We start from the raw sequence: 25,194 nt of genomic DNA, 5'->3' as shown, positions 1-25,194 counted from the left end.
GAGTCCAGAATACCAGAATTCAAGCAGACACATAAAGATTGTGATTCTCACATCAGATGCACAAATGTGGAGTGTGTGTACCAAAGCACAATGGACTGGCTTCTGCAGTCGTACCTTCATTTCATTTTACATAGAATATCCTTTTCTTGTTCTCTAATGTCAGTGGTGGAAGTCAAGTCAGGTAGTATTTATTGTCATTTCCGCATACAGAGTATTTGGAACCCAAGGTGCTAACACAAAAATACACACATTCATGTAGCCAATGAATATTTATGCAAAAAGCAACGTAGAATACAACACTGTTAAAATACTGCATACAAGTAAAAGTCCTGCATTTAAAATCTTACTCAAGTAAAAGTACAGAAGTATTATTAGCAAAATGTACTTAAAGACCAATACTAATGCTTGATTGTGCAAGAACCATTAAATATTAAGTTATGATTGAGCTCATTGAACTATATACTGTTGGGTAGTTTGTAAAAAAAAGATAATGATTTATAGGTTGATCATATTTTGGGTGTATCTAGGCTGTCAAATAAATGCAAACAAGTTAAAAGTACACTATTCGCTTTGAAATGTTGAAGTAGCAACACCACAATGTAAAAATATAATAATTACAAGTCCTGCACTAAATGTTAAGTAAATGTAGGCTACATAATTATGTATGATTCATGGGGAAAGTATCAAAAGTAAAAGTACTCAACAAAGATAAATGGACCGTGACTGTTATGATATTATAGCATTATTTATTACTGAGGCATTCATGTTTAAAACACATTTTTCTGCTGTATTTTATCATGGTGGAGCTACAGCTTAAAGTAGGCCTATGTCAGGGCAGGTACATTTATAACAATGCGCGCGTGTGTGTGTGTGTGTGTGTGTGTGTGTGTGTGTGTGTGTGTGTGTGTGTGTGTGTGTGTGTGTGTGTGTGTGTGTGTGGGGAGAGAGCCGCTTTTATTTGGCCTGAGGAGGAGGAGGAGAGGGGGAGGAGGGAGGAGTGGGAGGAACTTGTAGAGTTGCCTGCAGATTTCATTGAGAACTCGGAAAGCACCAGGTTAACATCTATGAACTGAGTCCTCTTGAAGACCTTTCCTCTCTCACTGTTGGATTTACCTTTTTCCCACAAGGATATTTATTTCAAGCAAACACCTGGAGTGTCCCAAACTGTGGATCTATGCGAACCCTACGTGGGAGTCAACGGCATTTGTGAAGTTGAACAGGAGGAATGTATCGTTTCTTTGTGAAACTAACATTTCTGATTCCTGCAATCGTCATCTCACAAGGTAAAAAATTCTGTAAAAGATTTGTTGAGTGTCACGATACAGGCTGCAGAGCGCATGACTAAGGGGTTAGGAAGGAAACCTCGAAGAATTCAAATTAGGTTTTAAAGAAGTTAGTGAATTGTTAATAGCTGTATTTATTTGATCATTAACCTTACCTTGGGGTTTTTATCTGTTATACAAGTATGAGCTGAAGACTAAAAACTGATGAAATCTAGTAAATACCGTAACAACTTTTATTGAGTTACTTCCAGAGTCTTTCTTGGTCGTGGGAATTAATTCACTACAAGTGCAGGAGCCAAATGCTGCGGTGTGATTGGCTGCTGTACGCTTGGAAAGTTATTTCACACAAGTTAACTGCTTATTTTGTCTGCACAGGCAGTCATACCAGTGTTAAATGGCACTCTTAATGAAATACATAAGTCAAAAAAGAAACTTTCATAAAAAAATAACTTGACTACTACGTGAACCGAAACCCATGATTGTATTGGTAGTTTTGTCTTGCAACCATATTTCATGGATTATACCTAAACAAACATATTTGGATGTAGGTAGGTCTTAAATTGTTCTGAGAACCGGTTTTAAATAACATAGGGGATAATGGAAGCGGTGCGTGTGTTGGGGCCGGGAGACGCGGTGGGGGGGGGGGGGGCCCCTTTTGTCTGAATGTATGGGAGAGTGTTGTGAGTGCCGGGTGGAGGAGGTGCTGCTATTCCGTCTGCCGGTAAACAATGCCCGAGGAGAGTGTTTTATGGCTCGTGCTGGACTCTTGATTTCTTTTGTTCCGCATCTGAGCTCCGCAGCTGCTGCGCTTTCCCCGCAAAAGCGTGCGCTCCCCCCAAAAGCCGCGCACCACACGCTCTGGCCTCACCGATGTCCACAGCAGGCGTCCCAATTTCCCCACGGACAACTGTGTAACAAATCAATTAAAGATTAGGATGTAGACGTACATGTGTACAGTACATTCAAATTCCTGTGAATAAAGATGTAGATTATTAAAAATCTCACTGATGAATAATTCCCACTAATAATTCCAACTCAGCCTAATCCTTGTTAATCTTAACAGCTAGTTTAACAGTACATATTTCCCACATGCTGTTTGCCTTGTTAGCTCATTATGTGTTTTCATATTTTGTATATGCTCAACAGGTCTAAAATGCTCCCTGCCCACTGAATCATGCCTGAATGGAGGAAGATGTGAAGCCACATCTAATGGAAATGGAGAATGCAAGTAAGTAACAAGAAGACAAAAAGGCAGGAAAGTGTGATGTAGCAGATGTTTCACTACAGACTGCCTCAAAGTATTAGCATTTCCTGTTATCTTTACCCGTTTTTTGTATGAAAGTTGTGCAGTCTTAGAAGTGCAGTGTAGTGTAATTTTGGTACTTGAAAGTGCTTTTTAATTGGAAAGAAAAAGGGGCCACATATTCCCCCTTTCATTCCAGCCTTTGATAGGGCCCTGTGCCCAGCAACCAGAGGCCCTTGAGTTTCTTCTGGGCTGGTGTGCTCCTGTACAGCTCCAGGAGCCACATCGCTCTGTGAGGCTGCACACATTCCCCAAAAGAGTTTAAGAAGTGAAGAAACAAAAAAGAGAGTGCAGTACCAGTGATGTTAGAGTAGGGTAGCTGGACAAAAGCCCCCCCCCCAAATCTGTAGGCCTGTTAATGAATGCAGGACCCCTTCACCAGCAAAGTGAGAGGACGCGTCCAGTCCTAAATCTTGTTTTTCTGCCCTTTCATGGGCGACAGCTGGGGCTCGCCTGCCGCCCGTCACCCATTGTCCTGCAGTCAGAATAATGCTGTGTGACTAATCTGAGTGGGGCTTCCAATCATGCCACAGTCACCCCAAACACCACAACACACACCAAACCTCTGCCATAGCCCCCCCCCCCCTTCCAGCCACCCCCTCCAAAAGGCTTGTCTCCTGCTTTCTGAATGGACACACACCCCTCCACCCCCCACCTCACCCGCTTGTGATCTCCATTAGAAAGCCAGATGGCTGTAAAATGTAATTGGATTGGATGTCAAGAGAGTGAGATTAATTGGAATAAAGTGCAGAAATTTGAAGGCAAACAGGAAGGGAAGGCAGATTGTGGACTATTTGTTTAGGCTATAGATTGGTGTTAATAGTATGTGGGTGAGACACCTGATATGTTAATATTCCCTTTAGCTTACCTACATGTAAGTCTGTGTAAGCCTGATTCACATTGAATGTTGTGCTAGAGGACAAAAGAGGATCTCATTTTTAAGTTTTACTAATAAGGAGTTTTAAGATTTAACTCCTGAGGAGTGACCGAAAAGAATGCAGAATTTATTTTATTGTGATTGCAAGTTGTGGCATCATCTGTAAAGAAGCTCAGGGGTGGCCTGATTTACCCTCAGGGACATGTAGTCATGGCAGGCGCTTCTCTGGACTGCAGGAACAAGGGGGAGCTATTGAAGAGCCCACGCCGCATCAGCCCAGGGCCACCAACTGACAATATCTAATCTGCACACTCCCCACACACAGACCACCGCACGTGTGCACACAGAAACCCTCCACCCTCCTCCTCCACAAAGCTGTTATTGAGGTCGCCATCTCTGCTCAGTCCAATTAAAAACAGTCAGGATAAGAGCATCACTTCACCCACCCACCCTCGCTCTCTCTTCCTCCTTGCTTTTCCTCTCATTAATCATTCATCCCTGCCAAGCCAAGCAGCCATCAGTCATGGGGTGCACTACGAGATTCAAGCCAGTGCTCAGGGGTCAGAGTGTGTAGCATCTATATACCATGGGGGCTTTCAATAACCAACTTGCGCCTTCATCATCACCATTTAAATGTTGTGCCACATTACCTGGAAATTGTGTGGTGGCATATGTGGAAAGTCCACCTGGGGAAAGTGATGTGTTGCACACTTAGAAGAGGCTGTCACTGTGCTGCCACTAACAGCTGAGTCATGTTGTGTGTTGGGGTTTAGTGCAGCAGTGTCTAAATGCATGTGGTGACACAGATATGAGTGGTAAGTGGTGGATTTAAATCCTCTTTCAGCACAGTTCCCACGAGTTTGAGAAGAGAGTGAAATCACATGCTGGCATAGAGAACAAGGTTAGGCTTGGTGTAACCTGTGGTAATCAGATGTCTTACGGAGGGGTTTAGTGGGATTATTGTGTTGAGACAAAATTGGTATTCCATTACCCCGTCCTGCAGAAAGGATGTTTTCTGTCCTTCCTGGTTCTAAATATAGTCACTCTTAATTTAAAGCTTTTCAATGTGGATCATCCCCAAAATAGGAACTGGCTTGTGTCCTGTTTATTAAATTGCTGCATATTTATCTCCTTTTGGTTGATTGGGCTAACCTGCATCTGCCCTACAAAGGCAGAGGGCAGGAACAATAGAAAATGTGAAGTTAAGAAAAAAGGTTTCAGGCTGTACGGCATCTTGAGTTACAGAGACAGGCTGTAATGCCTTCAATTTGAACAACAACAAGAAAATCCTTGACATAGATAGACCATTGATGAGACCTCCGCTATGCCTCTAGACAAACAGGGCATGTGAGGGGAGAAACACAGTATCAACAAACATGTTCTAGCTCTCCATCTTTTTTAATCCTTAAAACTCGGATGGGGACAAGAAATTGTGTTTGTTTGATTTAAAGAAATCATTGTTATTCTTATCTTCTTTTTATGTTAAAGAAAAAGCTTCAATACTAGAAAAGGCTTCAAGACTTCAATGTGTACTTTTAGTTTGTGGTGGTACTAGAAACGCGGAAACAGCAACTAGACGCATAATGGGGAAGCACTCGGTCATGATTTAGTAAAGTAAAAGGTTATCTGAAGGTCTGGGGCTTCCTGTTTCCCATGCAGCTGTAGCCGTCTTGTTGACTAGGCAGCTTAAAAACATGTAAGGGCACAGCGTCGTGTAAGTCAAATTTAGTTTCCATTTGTGAGAGGGCACAGCGAGGTTGAAAGGTTGTTGCCCTCAACCTCCGCCTTTGCACGACTGACTGACTGTCGATGCTGCTTTTCTGAAATAGACACTGTTTTGGTCTGAGGTGACTGTTAATAATAAACCCAGAAAACATCTCAACTGTCTCACTACATATCTCAAATACTGCAGACGTCTGACAGAAATAGACTTGAGTCCGAAAATTGAAAGTCTGCTGTGGTTGGTGTAGTCAGACCTCTCTGACTTTGCACAGAGCTGTCTGGTATTGCATATTGATGATAAAATGTCTCACCCATAGAGACTGTCTAGAGGGAGCCCAGCACCACTAAAATGATGCTCCACTCTCCCTCAAGAAGGAATGTCGCTCTTCATTTGTCCTCCTATAGGATTACCGAGCAGGTCTCTGTTAAGGCTCAGCTCCATGTGGGCTTAAGCGAATCAGGTGCATTGCTGGGTCAAGTGTGCCTGTTGGTGCAGGGCTTTTATTGGGGTTTAAGCACCGGTGCTGCCACTCCCTTGGTTGGGCCCATTCCCTAGATGCCAGGGCCCCCCGGATACAGCAGTGAATGAGATTGGTGGCAGGCAGTGTTTAAACTTATATTGATTTTTAATTACAGTCTTAAGAACAACCTCATAACGCTACTGTGGAAAACCTTTGCTACATAAACAAATATTTCCCCATAGTGTTGGTGGGGCCTCAGAGTAGACTGGGTAGTGATCCGGATCCTGCAAGTCTGGAGATCCTCAGAGCAGGGCGATCAAAGCTGTGCTGTCACAGCACGTAGATAAGATGCTATTTGGCTCTAGTGGGTGCTGGAAGTTCACATGCACTAGCACAGGCTGTCAGATGTAGAAACACTCACGCCTCTGGCAGGTCAGTGTTGGACTACAGGGCATGGGGCAATGAGGTAAATGGGTTAGAAGCATACGTGTATGTGCAGGCCTTCTTCCTTATCTGTGTTTTAATTATATCCATGAGAGGAAATGTTATCAGTTAAAATAGTTACCAGTAGTTACCACTTATTATCCCTAATGTCACCATATTACAAATTAGTATATTTGATATGAGAGACTGGGAAGAACTGGTCCCAGTTCAGCTCCAAACTGAGGTACTTCAGCAGATGTGTCACTGATAACAATTGTAACAAGTGGAGTGGCAGGCAGGTGCTTTTCCTTGTTTGACTATGAGCTGGGATGTCTCCATGAATCTGCCACCAAGGTCTATCGCTCAATCACACACAGTTGAAGTTATGACCCTGGTGTTGGCTAACTGGTATTTAGTGCATGAAAGTGAGTCACAGTCATTAGTTAAGCAGATGCTCAGTTTTTGTCACTGTGGCTGACCCACATAAATCTTCCCACTTCACTCCTTTTAGAGTGAGACAGGAAATAGCTTTATCACGAGCCTTTTTTTTCCTGTGACACTTGATACTTGTTGAACTTATGTTGTTTTTGAAGATTTAACTTCACTAAGCCAACACTATATTTGAAATTCATACTTTTTCTGTGTTTTTAAAAAAAAATGTATACAGAAAAGTACAGCTTGAGAGACAGGAGAACCTTTAATAAGAATCCATTCACTTGCTTGTATATATCACTGTATATACAGCTATTATGCATGCCTTTATTTACAGTGTTGATCTACTGCAGTATAAAACCCACTAAACCTAGTAAAGTGTGGTGGGAGTTCAGAGCCTTCCAGGCCCAGTACATTCTTCATTTCCTCTAGCAGAGCTTCACTGTTCTGTTCTTGGTCTTACAAACAGATGTGGACCCCATGGGTCAGACCTTGGCTAATGATTAGACACATCCATGGGAACATCAGCTAACTAGACAAAATAGATGAGGAAGAAAGGGCAGAAACAAAGAGCCACTTAAAGAGAAAAGGGGGGCAGTGGGTGTTAAAGAGAGTGCAAAGTGAGAAGAGAGATGATGACTTTCATAAACAACGTGAAAGAAAAACCAAGAGAATAAAACTCTAAACTTACACACATAATTACTGTACGCCACCCTCAGCCATTTACATAACATTTTCCACAGCGGTGGCATTTCCAGCACACAGTGGGGCTGGTTTTGTGTCGTAGGATAAAGTCACTTCAGAGTGGCAGATGGTAGATCAGGCCCAGCGGGGAGAGGAGAGAGAGGGGGGAGAGAAGGCAAAGAGGCCGTCCCACAGTCACAAAAGTGTTTGGGGTCAGAGGTCGGAGAAGCATCTGCTCCGGCCTGAGGGGACATTGCATCGCTGGGAGAGACCTGTTGCCGTGGTGTGTGCTGCTTAGCTTTTCAGCGTGTGGGTGGATCTTTATCTCAAACTGGACTGACTTCAGGACAAAGAGAATCTATTACAGTTAGTTAGCGTGGGATGACACACACACACACACACACACACACACACACACACACACACACACACACACGTGTTTTCATGGTAAAGTGGAATGGGAAGCAGGGAAACTTCAAAGCCACACAAATACTTTTACAATCTTCTGCCAATTGCAACTGTCTGGGCCCCCTGTGGGGCTCATGGCACTGTTAAAAACTCCCTGACTGGTCACACCTAACTAAGTCAACAAGGGAGTCTTCGGCAGTCCCATGTGACATAAGGGTAACGCTGTAAAAAGCAAACTTCTGGGAGCTGTAAAAAGTCAACACGGGAGAGAAACGAGAAGACAGAGCAATGAAAAGCAGAATGTTTGAAGCTGTGACAGGGAGAAGACTGAAGGGAAAGAAGATTCAATATTAGTGTAGAAAAAATGAATTCAAAAGAGGAACAGGTAAGGAAGAGAGGAAATTAAGAATAATAATGGTTAAGGGGAGGGGACAGAAGTTGCAACAGCTGACTTCACATGGGTTCTTTATGTCCCTGGAGAAGAGGTTGGTTTGTCAGAACCCCCATCTGACAAGGGGACAGAGGGGAGGGAGGGAGGAGGGATTTAAGGGGGGAGGAGGAGGAGTCCTGTCCAACAGCTGCCTTCATTAACATGCGCACCTGCTCCCTGTGGAGATACTTGGAGGCCAACAGATGCCCTCCCTTACACATTAACACTCACACGCCCACATGCACAACTACACACTCGCACATAAGCCCCAATTCAAATATAAACACTTTTTTGCTGACTTTAAATGCTCTTGCACGTGACAGGACTTCACTGTTATGTACAAGCTGCATATCAGATTATGTCTGAGCAGTTGGCAGTTTGGAAATCAATATCTGTAAATTACTTGTAATTTGTTTTTTGTTTTGTTTTGTTTGTTTTTTGTTTTGTTTTTTTTTTGGGGGGGGGGGGGGGGGGGATGTATTATGTATTATTACCCAGACACTGCAAAAGGGGAGGCCAGCCCTGTTCTTTGTCGAGCTTCTGTCCCGAGTTTCTATGTCTTCACTTCAGCCAGTTTGAGCTATGTGACTGTTGCAGCATCCATCCTTAGTCTGGATGGGAGGGAAGCAGGGGCTTAGGTCCTGAATGCAGTGCTTCATATAGGACATCCAGAGCCGGCACAGTCCCCTTGATCTCTTTAGTCATTCAGGATGAGTGTGGACAGCTTGGGGGCGAAAGGTAGTTGGGAACGGGCTGCTACGGCTAGACTATTATTTAGTGGCGTCTGTTGTCCCAGCAGAATGTGTTTTCAAGGTTCTGAGGGAGTCTAATCCAGAGAGACACACTAGAACAACATGCTGTCCCAGTCCCGCTGCAGTGGGACTTTCCTAGGCGGGAAACTCTTAGACCCTCTCCACTACTCCCTCCTCCCATCCTGCCCTTATTTCCCTTTTGTTTAGATAATTGCCCCCATGAATTAAACTAATCACCACTACTTCTCCCTTTACTGTCTACTCCCAGGTGTCCCAATGACTACGTAGGCAATCGTTGCCAGTATCCAAGCCCCTGCAGCCCTTCACCCTGCCGCAATGGTGGTGAATGCCGTGCTGTTTCCCATGGCAACACATTTGATTTCCGCTGCGTGTGCCGCCTGGGTTTCATAGACCGGCTATGCCTGACCCCCACCAACCATGCCTGCATGAGCTCCCCCTGTCGCAATGGAGGAACTTGTGACCTCATTACCCTCAACGCCTTCCGCTGCCGCTGCCCACCTGGGTGGTCAGGTATGTAGATAAAATGTTATCATACACTTTTTTTGTACTCTCCTTTTTTATCATTTCCCCATGAACCATAATGATTAACAACTCTCTTGTTGTTTTGTTTTCAAGGTAAAACCTGCCAGCTTGCCAACCCATGCGCGTCCAATCCATGCGCAAACGGTGGCCAGTGCTCAGCCTTCGATTCCACGTACATCTGCACCTGCCCACCCGCCTTCCACGGTCAAACTTGCAAGCAAGACGTCAACGAGTGCGCCCAGACTCCCTCTCTCTGTCTTAATGGTGGTGTGTGTGTGAACGAGGTGGGCTCATACAACTGCCGCTGTCCTCATGAGTACACTGGTCAACACTGTGAGACACCCTACATGCCATGCAGCCCTTCACCATGCCAGAATGGAGGCACCTGTGTGCAGAAGGGAGACACCACCTATGATTGTAGCTGCCTTCCAGGTAACACACAAACATACATCATCATACAACATACAGATAAACAAGCAGCACAATAGTTTTTTTTTCTGTTGATATATGGAGTTGCATATGGCTAGTGTAGCAACAAAACGTACACTTTTGTTTTCCTATTACATCAGTTGACCTAAAAACCAGCCTGTTGTTGTAGTAAAATCTGATTAAGTGGAATGAGTAGACTCTGGCTACCCCCCTCTCTGCCAGCCTCCACTGGCAGGATGCACTCACACAGACGTTTCCTTCTGATAGTCACCAGCAAGCCCCCACAACACCAGGGGTACACACATGGGCCTACACATAAACGTATAGATATACACACCCTATTCATGAGGTCACACACACACACACACACACACACACACACACACACACACACACACACACACACACAAATATCTTGTTTTTCAGTTAAATACAGCCAGTCTGTTTGGCGTCTTTATTGTGTTGTCACACAAAGCCGTTGCAGAGTTGTGTAAAACTTTGGTTAGTTTTGAGCAATTGTGGTTACTGCTGTTAGAGTCAGGACTGCAGCTGTGAAGAATTTCCTCCATAACACATCGTAACTAAGAACATATTTCTCTGAAAGGTTCAACATGTGGTCATCATGTAAGCTTTTAGCTGTCTGTGTTATTGTCTGACTGAGTGCTTATGACCAGCACAGAGCAAGTTGTTTAGATATGCAGATGAATGAGGGATATTATGTGTTAAAGTTTAACCCATGCTGTGTGGCTCTTGTGGGTGTCCGTGCTGGAATGTGGCTAGATAGTGAAGCTGCACGGGCACCTGCAGAGCTGCGGGCTGATTGTTAATCAGACTATTGTGGCTCTAAAACATCCACTCAAGCCTTTGATGTTTGAGGAAGACACAAGTTGCGCTGTCATCTATAGGGCATTAAAACAATCTGCCACGAGGATATAGATAGCTTATCTTTCTCTTGAGTGCCCAGTTATAACAAGAGGAAGAAAAGGGTCTTATTATTAACTAAAAGCAAATGTTGCTAAATCTTTTTCTATATCTTTGTTACTCCCCACTTTTTCACATTGTGTCTCTTTTTGTCTTGGTCTCTCCCTGTTCAGGCTTCACAGGTCAGCACTGTGAGCATAACATCGATGACTGTCCGGGCCACAACTGCCAGAATGGTGGTATGTGTGTGGATGGTGTGAACACCTACAACTGCCGGTGCCCACCTCATTACACAGGTGATCTTTTGCTTTGAGACAGATTTTTGTTCCAACTTTAAAATTAAATCAGAAAATTACAAACAAAACACATATAAACTGAGCCTCACACTGTGTTATTTTCTTCTGACCTTTCAGGTCAATACTGCACAGAAAATGTGGACGAGTGTGAGTTGATGCCCAACGCATGCCAGAATGGAGGAACGTGCCATGACACTCACGGCAGCTACCACTGCGTCTGCGTCAACGGGTGGACCGGTGACGACTGCAGCGAGAACATCGACGACTGTGCCAGCGCGGCTTGTTACCACGGCGCTACCTGCCACGACCGCGTAGCCTCCTTCTTCTGCGAGTGTCCTCATGGGCGCACAGGTACGCCTATCCGTGGCTGTTCCAGACATACTGTACACACGGATCTTAATAAAGTAAATAAATGTAATGATACAGTTTGATGAAAGTTAGTTCTTGTGGTGCTCCCCAGGTTTGCTGTGCCATCTTGATGACGCCTGCATCAGCAATCCGTGTCAAAAAGGTTCTAACTGTGACACCAACCCAGTCAACGGCATGGCGATCTGCACCTGTCCCCCAGGTTATACTGGGTCAGCCTGCAACCTGGACATTGACGAATGCTCCCTCGGTAAGTTAAAAAGTTTTCTTCTGGTATAGTTTGGAAATGATTATGCATAAATGACCACATATGCATGACAACTTGTATCTCAAATGTTGTAGGTGCCAACCCTTGTGAACACGGTGGGCGCTGCCTCAACACCAAAGGCTCTTTCCAGTGCAAGTGTCTTCAAGGATATGAAGGACCTCGTTGCGAGATGGATGTCAATGAATGCATGTCTAATCCTTGCCACAATGATGCCACCTGCCTGGATCAGATTGGAGGGTTTCACTGCATTTGTATGCCAGGTAAGAGCATCGGTTTATATCGCATGGGGCGGGAAAAGGGAAAAGGTAAATGCAGGGATCTTCGTAATTTTGGACCATTATTAAACCCTGGGGCATTGACTAGGGTAAGGGTACTTGATTTGGTCAATAACTCTTTTCTCCTCATGTGTCTGTATGATTTCAGGATATGAGGGTGTGTTCTGCCACATGAACACAGATGAGTGTGCCAGCCAACCATGTCTCAACAACGGCAAGTGCATCGACAAAATCAACTCCTTCCACTGCGAGTGCTCCAAAGGTGAGAAATGATCAGTGAATGTGAAAGATGATAGAGTTAATTGAGTAAAATAAATAGGCTCTTGGATCCTTTTGGTGTCTTTTTGGTCAGGCAATGGGAGCAGATTAGAGGCTATAAAGGAGTGGATCATTAACTTAGCTGAGTATAACTCGTGATATATGGTTTACAGATCAAATGGAAATGATTAACTTTTTCTAATCGTGTCACTGAAGGGGTTTTGGGTAAACAGGACAGAGTGGATCAGGTTGCAGAAACATTAGCATATTTGGCGGGCATGAGAGTTTGTGTTAGAGCTTAGCACCAAAATTGGGGGAGGGCAGGGATTGGTTTATGGCCGGGGAGCTGGAGGCCATTGTGTAGTGGTTTGAAAGAAAGATTTCACTGCACAGTAAGAGCCAAGGAGGGGGTGGGGGTGGGGGGTGGAAGTAGTGTTGTGGAATGGTTCGTTAGGACCTTCAGTGTCCTGCAGACCTATGACCGATGCAAATTATTTTTTTTCTGTTTTCTGTCTCACTATTCTCGCATTATGCACACTGAAGTCATGATATACAGAATATATAACTAGCTAAATTATAGTAGTACAGTCATTTCAAGAAAAGTTAAATTCTGTATTTTGTTCAATGCATATGCAGGTTTTTCGGGGAGTCTGTGTCAGGTGGACATTGACGAGTGTGCCAGCACCCCCTGCAAAAATGGAGCTAAATGTACCGATGGTCCCAACAAGTACACCTGCGAATGTGCTGAAGGTAAAACAAACAATTATTTTTTTCTGAATTGTCTTGAAAATGTCTTCCACTTTTTTTTTCTCTCCAAAAGAACATTGCCATTATTCTTTTAAATACGTACTCTTTTTTCCTGTCCAGGTTACACAGGACAGCACTGTGAGACTGACATCAATGAGTGCTACTCTGACCCCTGCCACTATGGCACCTGCAAGGATGGCCTAGCCTCCTTCACCTGCTACTGCCGCCCCGGCTACACTGGCCGCTTGTGTGAGACCAACATCAATGAGTGTCTTAGCCAGCCCTGCAAGAACGGTGGCACTTGCCAGGACAGGGAGAACACATATATTTGTGCTTGCCCTAAAGGCACTGCAGGTAAGACGTTAGACATCAACATTCAATAGATTCCTGCAGCTAAAATGTTGAGCTTTTCCTCATATCATTTGCTTACATTTGTTCCAATTTAAAGGTTTCAATTGTGAGGTGAACCTGGACGACTGTAAGAGCAAACCCTGCGACTACGGGAGGTGCATCGACAAAATCAACGGCTACGAGTGTGCATGTGAGCCTGGCTACACAGGTGAGCACTGGGTGGAGTTTACAGATGCAGGGGGGTGGTCCCTTGAGCTTTAGGAGGGGCAGGTAGGACAGGTGGCTGGCGGGTCCACTCATGCGGAACAATGGTGTCGGATTGCCTGTGTGGGATGGCGGGGGGGCAGAGAAAGGAACACAGTCCTCAACCTGATACACACACAAAACACACACACACAAAGCGCTAACTTTGTTTGCCATTTGAAAAGGTTGTGACGTTGCGCCTGGAAAAAGTCTGTAAGGTGATACTTTAAAAGGAAAAGAGCCTGGCCTTTAATCACATATCTGATGTTTAGTAGTGTGTAACTGCATGACAAAACCCACAAATATCTCAGATTGAAGTGTTTTCACCTCACTAACTTCACTGACACATGTCCACCTGTAATATACCAGTATATAAAGCTTCAGTGACAAAGTCTAAGCTCAACAAATGGACCCCTCTTCCTCCCTTTCAAGGCCCAACAGAGCCGGTTCTGACCGGTAGTGGCTGTGTGATTATGCTAGAAAGGGGGCAGGGAGGAATAAGTGTGTGTGTGCAGGCTTCTGTGCATCCCTCCTCCTCTTCCTCCCCTCCATCTTTTTGTGCTGACGGGGTGAGTGTGGAGGGCATGGCGGGACTGAGACACAGAGGGACAGAGGACTATTGTAACTGAAGATCAGGCAGTTGGGCCCTCCCTTCCTGATTGATGAAGAGCAGAGGAGGAGGGAGCTGGTTGGGGATCAGAGGGGGGTTTAATTGTTACTCGGCCGCGTGTGAAATGGGTCTACCCTTCTGTCCCCTGTAAACAGCCCTGGGTGAGGTTAGTTCTCCCTGGATGGGGGGTGGTGTGTGTGTGTGAATAGGGAGATGAGATCCCCCCCCCCCCCCCCACCTCCTGGCAGCACCTCCCCCAATCAGATCCAGCTGAAACCCTCCTTCTGCCTATTCAACAGGGCCCCATTTAATCAATGGAGGAGAGGAAAATGGGCCTCCAGGGGCCGCCAGGCTAGGCCCACATTGGAGCTGCTATAGCTTCTGCCTGTTGAATGTCTAGGGAGTCTTTAGTGTTAGCTCTCTCTATTGTCCAAAAGCCACCCAGTGCACCTTAGCTAGGAGCTTGTAAAGGCTTAAAGAATTTCACACCAAACACCAAAGTGTCCAGCTGTTGGACTTTTATAATGCCCCACGGTGTAGGTATTTTATCAATTCACATCTTACAAAATAAATATATGCTGCATTGTCCTAAAATCGTATCGTATTGTCTTTTAGGATCAATGTGTAACATTAACATTGATGAGTGTGCCATAAACCCCTGTCACAACGGGGGCACATGCATCGATGGCATCAACAGCTTTACCTGCCTGTGCCCAGAGGGCTACAACGACGCCACCTGTTTATCTCAGGTGGATGAGTGTGGCAGCAACCCCTGCATCCACGGCCGATGCCAGGACCTCATCAATGGGTGAGCACAGATAAATGACACAAATAAATTTCCTTAAATAAATAAATAAATAAAATAAAAACACCACTGACTTGACAATTTCTTTGCATTTAAGCTACAAATGTACCTGTGACTCTGGCTGGAGTGGCCCCAACTGTGACTTCAATAATAACGAGTGTGAGTCCAACCCGTGCATGAATGGGGGAACCTGCAAGGACATGACCAGCGGATACCACTGCACATGCAGAGCCGGATTTACTGGTCAGTTATAACCATGACTTCCTTTGCTCATTGAGACTGTGTGTGTGCCCTGTTAGGCTATATCTAACCCATTGGTGCTCTCTAATCCTGCCACTTTAGGACCTAACTGCCAAACTAACATCAACGAGTGTGCCTCCAACCCCTGCCTCAACCAGGGTAGCTGCATCGATGATGTGGCTGGATACAAGTGCAACTGTTTGCTGCCTTACACTGGTACGACACGCAGCTGCATATTTTTCACACTAATACCTGGGTTGTTTAATTTAGTTAGCTGTTTGCACAGGTCTGAAAATGTAAAGACAATATTCCGCTTTCCACACAGTAGGCCTATCCAGTCCTATCTTATGTTGTTTTAGAAAACACCATGTCTGTTTTTCTGTGTGGAAAGATCTGCCTGTCTGCTTTGCAGGGATAACAGTATGTGTGTGTGTGTGTTTTGGAATAACATGCCACAGCAGCTAATATAAGCCGGAGCCTGCTCCAAGCCCTATTCCCACTTCCGCCACGTCCTGTTTCCTGTCTGTGATCACACAATAGCAGGAAACAGGAAGGCCCTTCCTGTTTAGCTAAGTCGTCATGGAAATGGATAAGGAAGTGGGATAGTAACTGGGATTTAGAATTAATGTCCCTCTTCAAAAACAAATCTTTTGCAGTTAAATTAAACATACATTTTATGACTTGGTGTTCGATATTAAAGTCTGAAACAGTTGCTCCATGTTACCAGTGCAATTCAAGCACTGATGTTTTCTTTTCTCTACCACCAGGTGAAAACTGTGAGATCCTGCTAGCGCCCTGCAGCCCCAGACCCTGTAAAAATGGTGGAGTGTGTAAGGAGGCTGAAGACTACCAGAGCTTCTCCTGCATCTGCCCTGAAGGATGGCAAGGTGTCTATCTGTCATTTCTACCTGTCCAATAATCTATCCATCCACTGGACAATGTGATTAACTTTTCTTCAAATATCTTTCTCTTCCCCTCAAGGTCAAACTTGTGAGATTGATATCAACGAATGTGTGAAGAGCCCATGCCGTAACGGTGCTATATGCCAAAACACTATGGGTGGCTACCAGTGCAAGTGTCAGCCAGGTTACACTGGCCAGAAGTGTGAGACAGACACCGATGACTGCAAACCAAGTAAGGAACAGATTATCACCATTAGAAGTTCCCATGTTGTCTATGATTCAGAGCGAGAAAATGGTTATTTTATTTCCTCTTTTCTGTGTTTCAGATCCCTGCAGTAACGGTGGTCTGTGCCGCGATAGCATTGACACTTTCACGTGTACCTGTCTGCCCGGGTTTCGTGGCGGTAGATGTGAGCAGGACATAAATGAGTGTGAGAGTAACCCATGTAGGAATGGCGCCAACTGCACCGATTGTGTCAACAGCTACACCTGCACCTGCCCGCCTGGCTTCAGTGGCATCAACTGTGAGATCAACACCAATGACTGCACCGACAGGTATCTGACTTTGTCAAAATGTTGTTTTAACTTATTTCCCTGCCAATAGCAAGTCCAATAAGGTTTTAACCTTTTTATTTTTGTGTGCCCCTACAGCTCTTGCTTCAATGGTGGCACTTGTGTGGATGGAATTAATGCTTTCACCTGCCTGTGTCTACCTGGATTCACTGGCAGTTACTGCCAATATGATATCAATGAGTGTGACTCCAAACCGTGCCTCAATGGAGGATCTTGTCTTGACAGTTATGGGACGTACAAGTGCACCTGTCCTAATGGCTACACAGGAGTCAATTGTCAGGTAGAAATCATCTTTTGTCAGGCTAATTGTGTAGGCACTGTGGTGGTTCCATGCACTGTCTCCATTTATACAGTTTATTAAGTATTTTCTGCCTTTGTTTTCCTGTTAGAATCTTGTGCGCTGGTGTGATTCATCCCCCTGTAAAAATGGAGGTTCGTGCTGGCAACAGGGAGCCTCTTACACCTGCCAGTGTCAGACTGGATGGACTGGTCTCTATTGTGACATCCCCAGTGTTTCCTGTGAGGTCGCAGCCCAACAGCAAGGTACGATAGCCAGCTAAAAGTCATTTTCCATCATGTGATATGGATTTTGGAGTGTTGAATCTACAAGTCCTGTGTTTGATTTGTGCATTCTGTAACTCCTTCCTTGTTGATTTCAGGGGTGGAGGTGGTTCACCTGTGCAGGAACTCAGGCCAGTGTCTGGATGCTGGGAGCACACATTACTGCCGATGCCAGGCCGGCTACACCGGGAGTTACTGCCAGGAACAAGTGGACGAGTGCTCACCCAATCCTTGCCAGAACGGAGCCGCCTGTACTGATTATCTGGGAGGCTACAGCTGTGAGGTATATTGATTTAGATTGGAATGAAATAAATCTACAAATATAATGAGAGATTATTGGACAGTTGAGAGTTACTGTACAAAATGTGATTCTAACAAATACATAATAATGATTTTCCTTTTTCTCTGTCAGTGTGTTCCTGGCTACCACGGTGTAAACTGCTCCAAAGAGATCAATGAATGTCAGTCACAGCCCTGTCAGAATGGAGGCACATGCATCGACCTCATCAACACATATAAGTGCTCCTGTCCCAGAGGAACACAAGGTATACACCTACATAGCACATTCAAAGTCTGACATCGTCAAAAAATCAACTTGACAACAAAAATGAGAATTCAAATATTTTCTAATGCAACATTTCTGTCCCCTGTAGGTGTCCACTGTGAGATTAATTTGGATGACTGCACCCCCTCCAGCGACCCACTGACCAACGAGCCCAAGTGCTTCAACAACGGCAAGTGTGTAGACCGCATTGGAGGTTACCAGTGTGTGTGTCCAGCCGGCTACGTAGGAGAGCGCTGTGAAGGTGACGTCAACGAGTGTTTGTCAGACCCCTGTGACCCCAGAGGGTCCTACAACTGCATTCAGCTCACCAACAGCTACCGCTGCGAATGCCGCACTGGATATACAGGTACTGATGTGCACCAGCAGCATGTAACAAGACTGCAATATCCCTGTGTGCAGTGTCTGAATGGTGTACAGATGGTAACACGTTTGCTTATCTTTTCCAGGTCAACGTTGTGACAAAGTGTTTGATGGCTGTAAAGGAAGACCCTGCAGAAACGGAGGATCGTGTGCTGTTGCTAGTAACACACCTCATGGTTTCATCTGCAAATGTCCACCTGTGAGTACAGCTGTGTGATCCACTTATAGCATTGCCTCTTTAGAGATACTTTTACTATCCTTTATTTCCCTCAAGTATACCACAAAGATTAAAACCTCATTTCTGTCCCTCTAGGGCTTCACGGGTTCTTCTTGCGAGTATGATTCTCGTTCTTGCGGGAGTCTGAATTGCAGGAATGGAGGTACATGTGTGTCAGGCCACCTAGGCCCACGCTGTCTGTGTCCACCAACCTTCACTGGGCCTGAGTGCCAGACCCCCACTGACAGCCTCTGCATCTCCAACCCCTGCTACAACGGTGGCACGTGCCAGATCACCCCAGACGTGCCGTTCTTCCAGTGCAGCTGCCCCAGCAATTTCAACGGCCTGCTGTGCCACATCCTGGACTATTCATTTGTTGGAGGTTTTGGCCGGGACATCACCCCACCTCCGGAAGTGGAGGTGAGCTGCGAGATTCCTCAGTGTGATGAGTGGGCGGGCAACCATATCTGCGACTCGCTGTGCAACAACCATGCCTGCGGCTGGGATGGAGGAGACTGCTCACTTAATTTTGATGACCCGTGGCAAAACTGCTCTGCGGCCTTGCAGTGCTGGCGCTACTTTAACGATGGGAAGTGTGATGGCCAGTGCAACAGCCCTGGGTGTCTCTATGATGGCTTTGATTGTCAGGGACAGGAAGGACAATGCAAGTAAGTCTAGAAAACACAGATATTTTGTGGATTTGTCATAGAGTTGTTTTACTTATTATTTGTTTAATATATTTGTATATCAGAATGCTAACCCAATCTCTTACTTTTCTTCCAGTCCGCTGTATGACCAGTACTGTAAAGACCACTATGCTGATGGTCACTGTGACCAGGGCTGCAACAATGCCGAATGTGAATGGGATGGCCTGGACTGCGCCAACAACATGCCAGAGAAGCTGGCAGACGGACACTTAGTTCTGGTGGTCCATATCCCCCCCGAACAGCTTAAAAATCGTTCTTCAGCCTTCCTCAGAGAGATCAGCAGCGTTCTCCACACCAATGTGGTGTTCCGCCGTGACGCCAAAGGAGAACCAATGATCTTCCCTTACTATGGCAACGAACAGGACCTTGTTAAACATAACGTGCTGAAGCGCTCCACAGATGGCTGGCCCGAGTGGGCTTCAATGCCAGCCAATGTTTTGGGTCAAGTGAAGGAAAGCGTGTCTGCCATGGTCAGCCCTCGAAAACGCAGAGAGCTCGATCCTGCGCAAGTCAAAGGGTAGGCACCACAAATAAGTCACAATTTTTTTATGTGTTTTCATTAGCAGAACATATCTATAATGACTTGTATTTGGATTACAGAAGTGTTGAATATGAATGTTTGCATCCATTTCTGCTCGTAGGTCTGTGGTGTACCTGGAGATTGACAACCGTCAGTGTTACCAGCAGTCTACTGAATGCTTCCAGAGCGCCACAGATGTAGCTGCGTTCCTTGGAGCACTGGCCACCAGCGGGAATCTCAATGTTCCCTATATTGAAGCTGTCACCAGTATGTAACTCATCTCCAGCCTCGTATATATATATTCAATGTGTTATATTAAAAACACTTAATTACTTACAAGTGGAAATTGTAAGTAACACAATGACTTTGACTATCTTTCCAGGTGTGAGACCTACTCCCTCCAGTTCAGAGCTCTACCCAATGTACATAGTCTTCCTCGGCTTGGCTGCTTTGGGTTTCATCTGCCTTGGTGTTCTGGTGTCCCGTAAGAGGCGACGAGAGCACGGCCAGCTCTGGTTTCCTGAGGGATTCAAAACGTCGGAGCCCAGCAAAAAGAAACGCAGAGAGCCATTGGGAGAGGATTCTGTTGGATTGAGGTAAGGAGATTTTGAAAATGGAATGTGAAGGCAGCAATGCTTTTTAGTCTACCTGCAGCTGGGTGTTTTCTTAGCCTTGACTGTCAGCAGCATACTTTATCATGTGTCTTTTGTATTTGATGTAATGTAACTACTCTAACATACTTCCTCTTTTCAACAGGCCCATGAAAAACTCAGACATCAATCTTATGGATGACAATCAAAATGAATGGGATGATGAGGATCCAGACTGCAGGCGCTTCAGGGTAAGAAAAAAGTTTACTCTTGTCTAAATAAGCTATGCTTTACCAAATTGTGTATTCTCAACCCTTTTCATGTGTGCTACCGATGCTGACGTTGTTACGATTGGTGTGTCTTTCAGTTTGAGGAGCAGGCCATGTTGGATTTAAGTGACCGTACTGACCACAGGAAATGGACACAGCAGCATCTGGATGCAGCTGACCTGCGTATTGCGTCCATTGCTCCTACCCCTCCTCAGGGAGAGATAGAGAATGACTGCATGGATGTGAATGTCAGAGGACCAGGTGTGTACACTGGTTATTGGATGATTTACGGAATATCATGAAAACCTCTTGAAAGATGTTGTAATCTTCTGTGAACAATTGACAGACAAGTGCCTGGGAACTCATTATAATCCCCTCCCTTCCTCTTTCAGATGGTTTCACTCCCCTGATGATCGCCTCCTGCAGCGGTGGAGGACTGGAGACTGGTACCAGTGAAGAGGAAGAGGATCCCTCAGCAGAAATCATCTCTGACTTCATTTACCAAGGCGCCAACCTCCACAACCAGACTGACCGCACGGGCGAGACTGCCCTCCACCTGGCGGCTCGCTACGCCCGCTCTGATGCTGCCAAACGCCTCCTGGAGTCCAGTGCCGATGCCAATGTTCAGGACAACATGGGCCGCACTCCGCTTCACGCTGCTGTGGCTGCAGATGCACAGGGAGTGTTCCAGGTAGCCTCTTCCTCCACAGGAGTCTCATGTCTCTCCTGGCTTTAATTTCTGATAAAGGTTTGTCCAGCTGCTTAAAAGCACCTAACTAAACAAGTCTGTGTCCTTGCAGATTTTAATCCGAAACCGTGCCACTGATCTTGATGCCCGCATGCACGACGGAACAACACCGCTGATTCTAGCAGCCCGATTGGCGGTTGAGGGCATGGTGGAAGAGCTTATCAACTGCCACGCCGATGCTAACGCCACCGATGATTCTGGTAGTTAACGTTTTATCAACATATCATCTCAACAGTCCATAAAGATCCATCCCAGTGTGCTGAGCTGTTATCATAATCAACCCCCACCCTTTTTACTCTCCCTGCAGGTAAATCTGCTCTTCACTGGGCCGCGGCTGTAAACAATGTGGAGGCGGCAATGGTGCTGCTGAAAAATGGTGCCAACAAAGACATGCAAGACAACAAGGTATGTGAAATGATGTGACTGTGATAGAGCTATTTGACAAGTATTGACAGCGTTACAGTCACAGTAGTATACATAGTGTATTAACTTTTTCTTTTCTTTTTTTTTAGGAGGAAACACCAATCTTCCTCGCAGCCCGTGAAGGCAGTTTTGAGACAGCTAAGGTTCTTCTGGAACACTTTGCCAATCGTGAGATCACTGACCATCTCGACCAGCTGCCCAGAGATATCGCCCAGGAACGCATGCACTATGACATCGTCCGCCTTCTGGATGAGTACAATTTGGTTAGGAGTCCCGGGCTTCACAGCGGCCCCCTAAGCACCTCAAGCCTCTCCCCACCTCTCTGCTCCCCCAATGACTACCTTAGCAACCTCAAGCCCACCCTGTCTGTCAAGAAGGTTCGAAAACTTAGCGCCGGTGGAAAAGGAGGGAAAGATGGGGGAAAAGATAATAGAATGAAGAAGAAAAAGTCGCTGGATGGGAAGGGCAACTTGCTGGACACGTCAGCTGTCCTCTCCCCGGTTGATTCCCTCGAGTCTCCACATGGCTACCTGTCTGATGTGGCCTCTCCTCCCATGACGTCACCCTTCCAGCAGTCCCCACCTATGTCTCTAAATCACCTACAAGGCAATGGAGACCACATGGGCCAGATGAGCATGGGTAAGGATATGGGCTGTATGTCTTTTGACCCTCACCCACTCCGTCTATCCCACATGCCTGTGTCCAGCCCCAGTAGTCAGGGCACAACATCCATAGGTGGCAACAGAGGAGGCCAGTGTGACTGGATCTCCAGGATGCACCCAGGTGTCGGCCAGCAAGGAGGCTTTACCCAGGCACCACCAATATCCCACAACATGATGGGTGCTCTGCATGGCGTCAGCACTGCCACTCTGTCTCAGATCATGGGCTACCAGAATCTGCAGACCAGCCACCTCGGCTCTGCACACATGATGCAGCAGGCTCACTCGCGGCAGCTCCAGCACCAAAACTCCAACTCCACCACAGCTGGCCAGTCCCTCAACCAGAGCTTCCCAAACGTTGAGCTGAACGGCTCCGACATGCAGCAAAACAACGGCCACTCTATGCCCATCCACACCGTAATGCCCCAGGAGACGCAGATCCTTGGCAACCAATTTCTCACCCCTCCCTCCCAGCACAGCTACTCTAGCCCCATGGACAACACACCTAACCACCAGCTACAGGTGCCTGACCACCCGTTTCTAACTCCCTCCCCCGGCTCCCCTGACCAATGGTCCAGCTCATCCCCACATTCCAACATGTCCGATTGGTCGGAAGGCATCTCCAGCCCACCTACAAGTATCCATTCACAGATGAATCTGATCCCAGACCAGTTTAAGTAGAGACTTGTAAAATGGACAAACCTTTTTAGTGGAAAAAGATATGTATACAAAGTTCATAGAGAAAGAGAGTGACAAACCTGTCTCAAGACTAAAGATGCTCCTTTTATATTATCAGTTTTTATACTAACGATAAGAACCGTTTTAGTCATTTTGTATTTATTTATGTGCTTTTTTGACCTGAACTATAAAGAAGATGCTTTTATATTTATGTTTTTTATTTTTTGGTTCTGTTGTATGGGAAGATTAGAAACTGTTTAAAATGAGTGTATATGGGGGAAAAAACTCCAAGATGTATACACTGGCTATTTATTTGTGTCTTGTGTTGCTATATTCACTGGATTTATTTTAATCTTTTGGTCTTTACAAATTTTTATTTTTGGGATTTGCATTGCATTATGCTTGTACAGATTTTTTTCAACTTTTATAGATTATTTTAAAATTTTCAGTATTAATTAATTATATTTTTAACTTCCTTTGTCTTTTTAAATGACAGGTTTTGTTACTGAACTACATTTCACTAAGTCTTATCACTGAGTCTGTTAGATGATGATCAAATATATATATATAAAGTGTCACCTTTCATGATGTTACCTGCTATACTGTCTTTCATGGCAAACTAATAGAGAGAGTAACTAAGTGGAGGTAACAGAGACCTTAAAGCACAGAACAAATATCCCTTATGAGTTGAGAGATTCTTTTCAAAATGAGTGGAAAATGCATCTTAATCAACCTGAGCCTATTTTTTATTGAATAATGGTCTTGGCCGGTGCTGAGTAATTGATTTGTGATTACTTTATTTCATATTGTATCCCAAATCAGGTATTATGGTTACCATGTTTAACCTTTTAAGTGTTAAATTGCAGACCTGTTGTAGAAAAGTTGAAATGTTACATTCACCACAGTTTAAAATAGTGCCAGTGTGATTTTTGTTTTTCCTAAGAAAAACAACGTATTTGTGAGATTTCTTATAAAAAAAAAAAAAAAATGTCTTCGAGGTGGAGATCATTGTTTGTGAAAGAAATGGGGACCTTTGTTCGTGTGTTTAACGACATTGCCTGCACTTTGTGTGGTTTAGGTGTCTAAATGTCATGTTTTATAAACTAATTCAGAGATAAAAGATGTTTTTAAGAAAAGATGTAATTCGAAATCCTGGTTCATGCAAAGTTGTAGTTTGCAAAGAAGTATCTCCTGATTAAAAATGTTTTGTAAAAATGGTCTTGATTCAATAAAAGCTGCTGTTAAGCATTAAGATATGGCTTCCTTTCTTGTTTTCTTTTCTGAAATATTATGTGACTGACAGTGTAGCCACCTAATCTGTAGTTCCTCAAACTAAATGCATCATCTGTAAATATGAGAAGTAAAGTCACCCTATAACCACAGGCGTTGGTGTCTGTTGCCCTCTGGTGGTGATAACCTGATAGTACCACAACATCAGTGCTGTTGCTGAAAATAATTCATTTCAGCTACATTTTTGGACTTGAATACATGTGTGGATGCCACTACAAAACATTTACCAGTAACAGGCTGTTTATGTCATTGTTTTCCTGCATAATCTACCTGTTAAGTTTCACCTCATTCATCACTTAAGCATACCATAGATTAAGGCTTTTTTTTTAACAGTGTTTTCAGCCGAGAAAGGGCTTTTGTTGGTGGTGGATGTAATTAGTTTTATGTATAACATCTTTTAATATTAAATGTCCCATCCACAGACTTCCATGTCCCTTTAATATTGATAAGACAGTCTCAATCTATTTATGTTATATTACTGTAGTTATTGATTGATGAGCATTGCAGCAGGCTGTGTAGGCTGTCCGTGGTACTGACCAGAGGACTCTTTTCTTTCTCATTCTTTATTTTTTTGATCCCCATTAGCTGCCACTAAGGTAATAGTGCAGTTACTTTCCCCCAGGTCCACATAGGATAGGGGCGGGGATACACATTATATCAGGTGAAAAACAGCCTGATATTTTATGTATCCCCTATGTAACTTTTGCTAGAAAACAGCCGACATCTCCATATTATCTCATATTGTTTATTATGACCTGGTAGACACAGAAAATAACACACATGAGAACAGGACAGACCATTTGCATGTTAGGGGAGGAGATACACATTATATCAGGTGAAAAACGGCCTGATATTTTGTGTATCCCCTATGTAACTGTTGCTATAAAACAGCAGACATATCCATATTATCTCAGACAATAACACACATGATGACAGGACAGACCCTTTGCATGTTAGGGGAGGGGATACACATGATATCAGTTGAAAAACAGCCTGATATAATGT

General features: G+C 44.8%; 1 protein-coding gene across 1 annotated transcript; it reads left to right on the top strand.

Annotated features, from left to right (window-relative positions):
• Positions 1-1,022: 1,022 nt before the first annotated feature.
• notch1a (notch receptor 1a) lies at positions 1,023-24,151 on the top strand. Its single transcript, XM_031317646.2, has 34 exons — positions 1,023-1,283; positions 2,430-2,511; positions 9,044-9,306; positions 9,412-9,750; positions 10,842-10,964; positions 11,082-11,315; positions 11,425-11,580; positions 11,673-11,858; positions 12,022-12,135; positions 12,768-12,881; positions 12,999-13,232; positions 13,327-13,437; positions 14,698-14,890; positions 14,985-15,130; positions 15,230-15,343; positions 15,895-16,014; positions 16,109-16,261; positions 16,356-16,584; positions 16,681-16,882; positions 16,992-17,145; positions 17,262-17,446; positions 17,576-17,708; positions 17,817-18,074; positions 18,175-18,287; positions 18,402-18,973; positions 19,089-19,529; positions 19,654-19,799; positions 19,915-20,128; positions 20,289-20,373; positions 20,490-20,652; positions 20,784-21,082; positions 21,192-21,339; positions 21,447-21,544; positions 21,652-24,151. Exons 1-34 carry the CDS (start codon positions 1,226-1,228, stop codon positions 22,900-22,902), a joined length of 7,431 nt encoding a protein of 2,476 aa, XP_031173506.1. The 5' UTR covers positions 1,023-1,225; the 3' UTR covers positions 22,903-24,151.
• Positions 24,152-25,194: the final 1,043 nt, after the last annotated feature.

The sequence above is a fragment of the Sander lucioperca genome, chromosome 14, assembly GCF_008315115.2.
Source record: "Sander lucioperca isolate FBNREF2018 chromosome 14, SLUC_FBN_1.2, whole genome shotgun sequence".
NCBI classification, from domain to species: domain Eukaryota; kingdom Metazoa; phylum Chordata; class Actinopteri; order Perciformes; family Percidae; genus Sander; species Sander lucioperca.
This window is presented reverse-complemented; position numbering and strand designations above follow the sequence as displayed.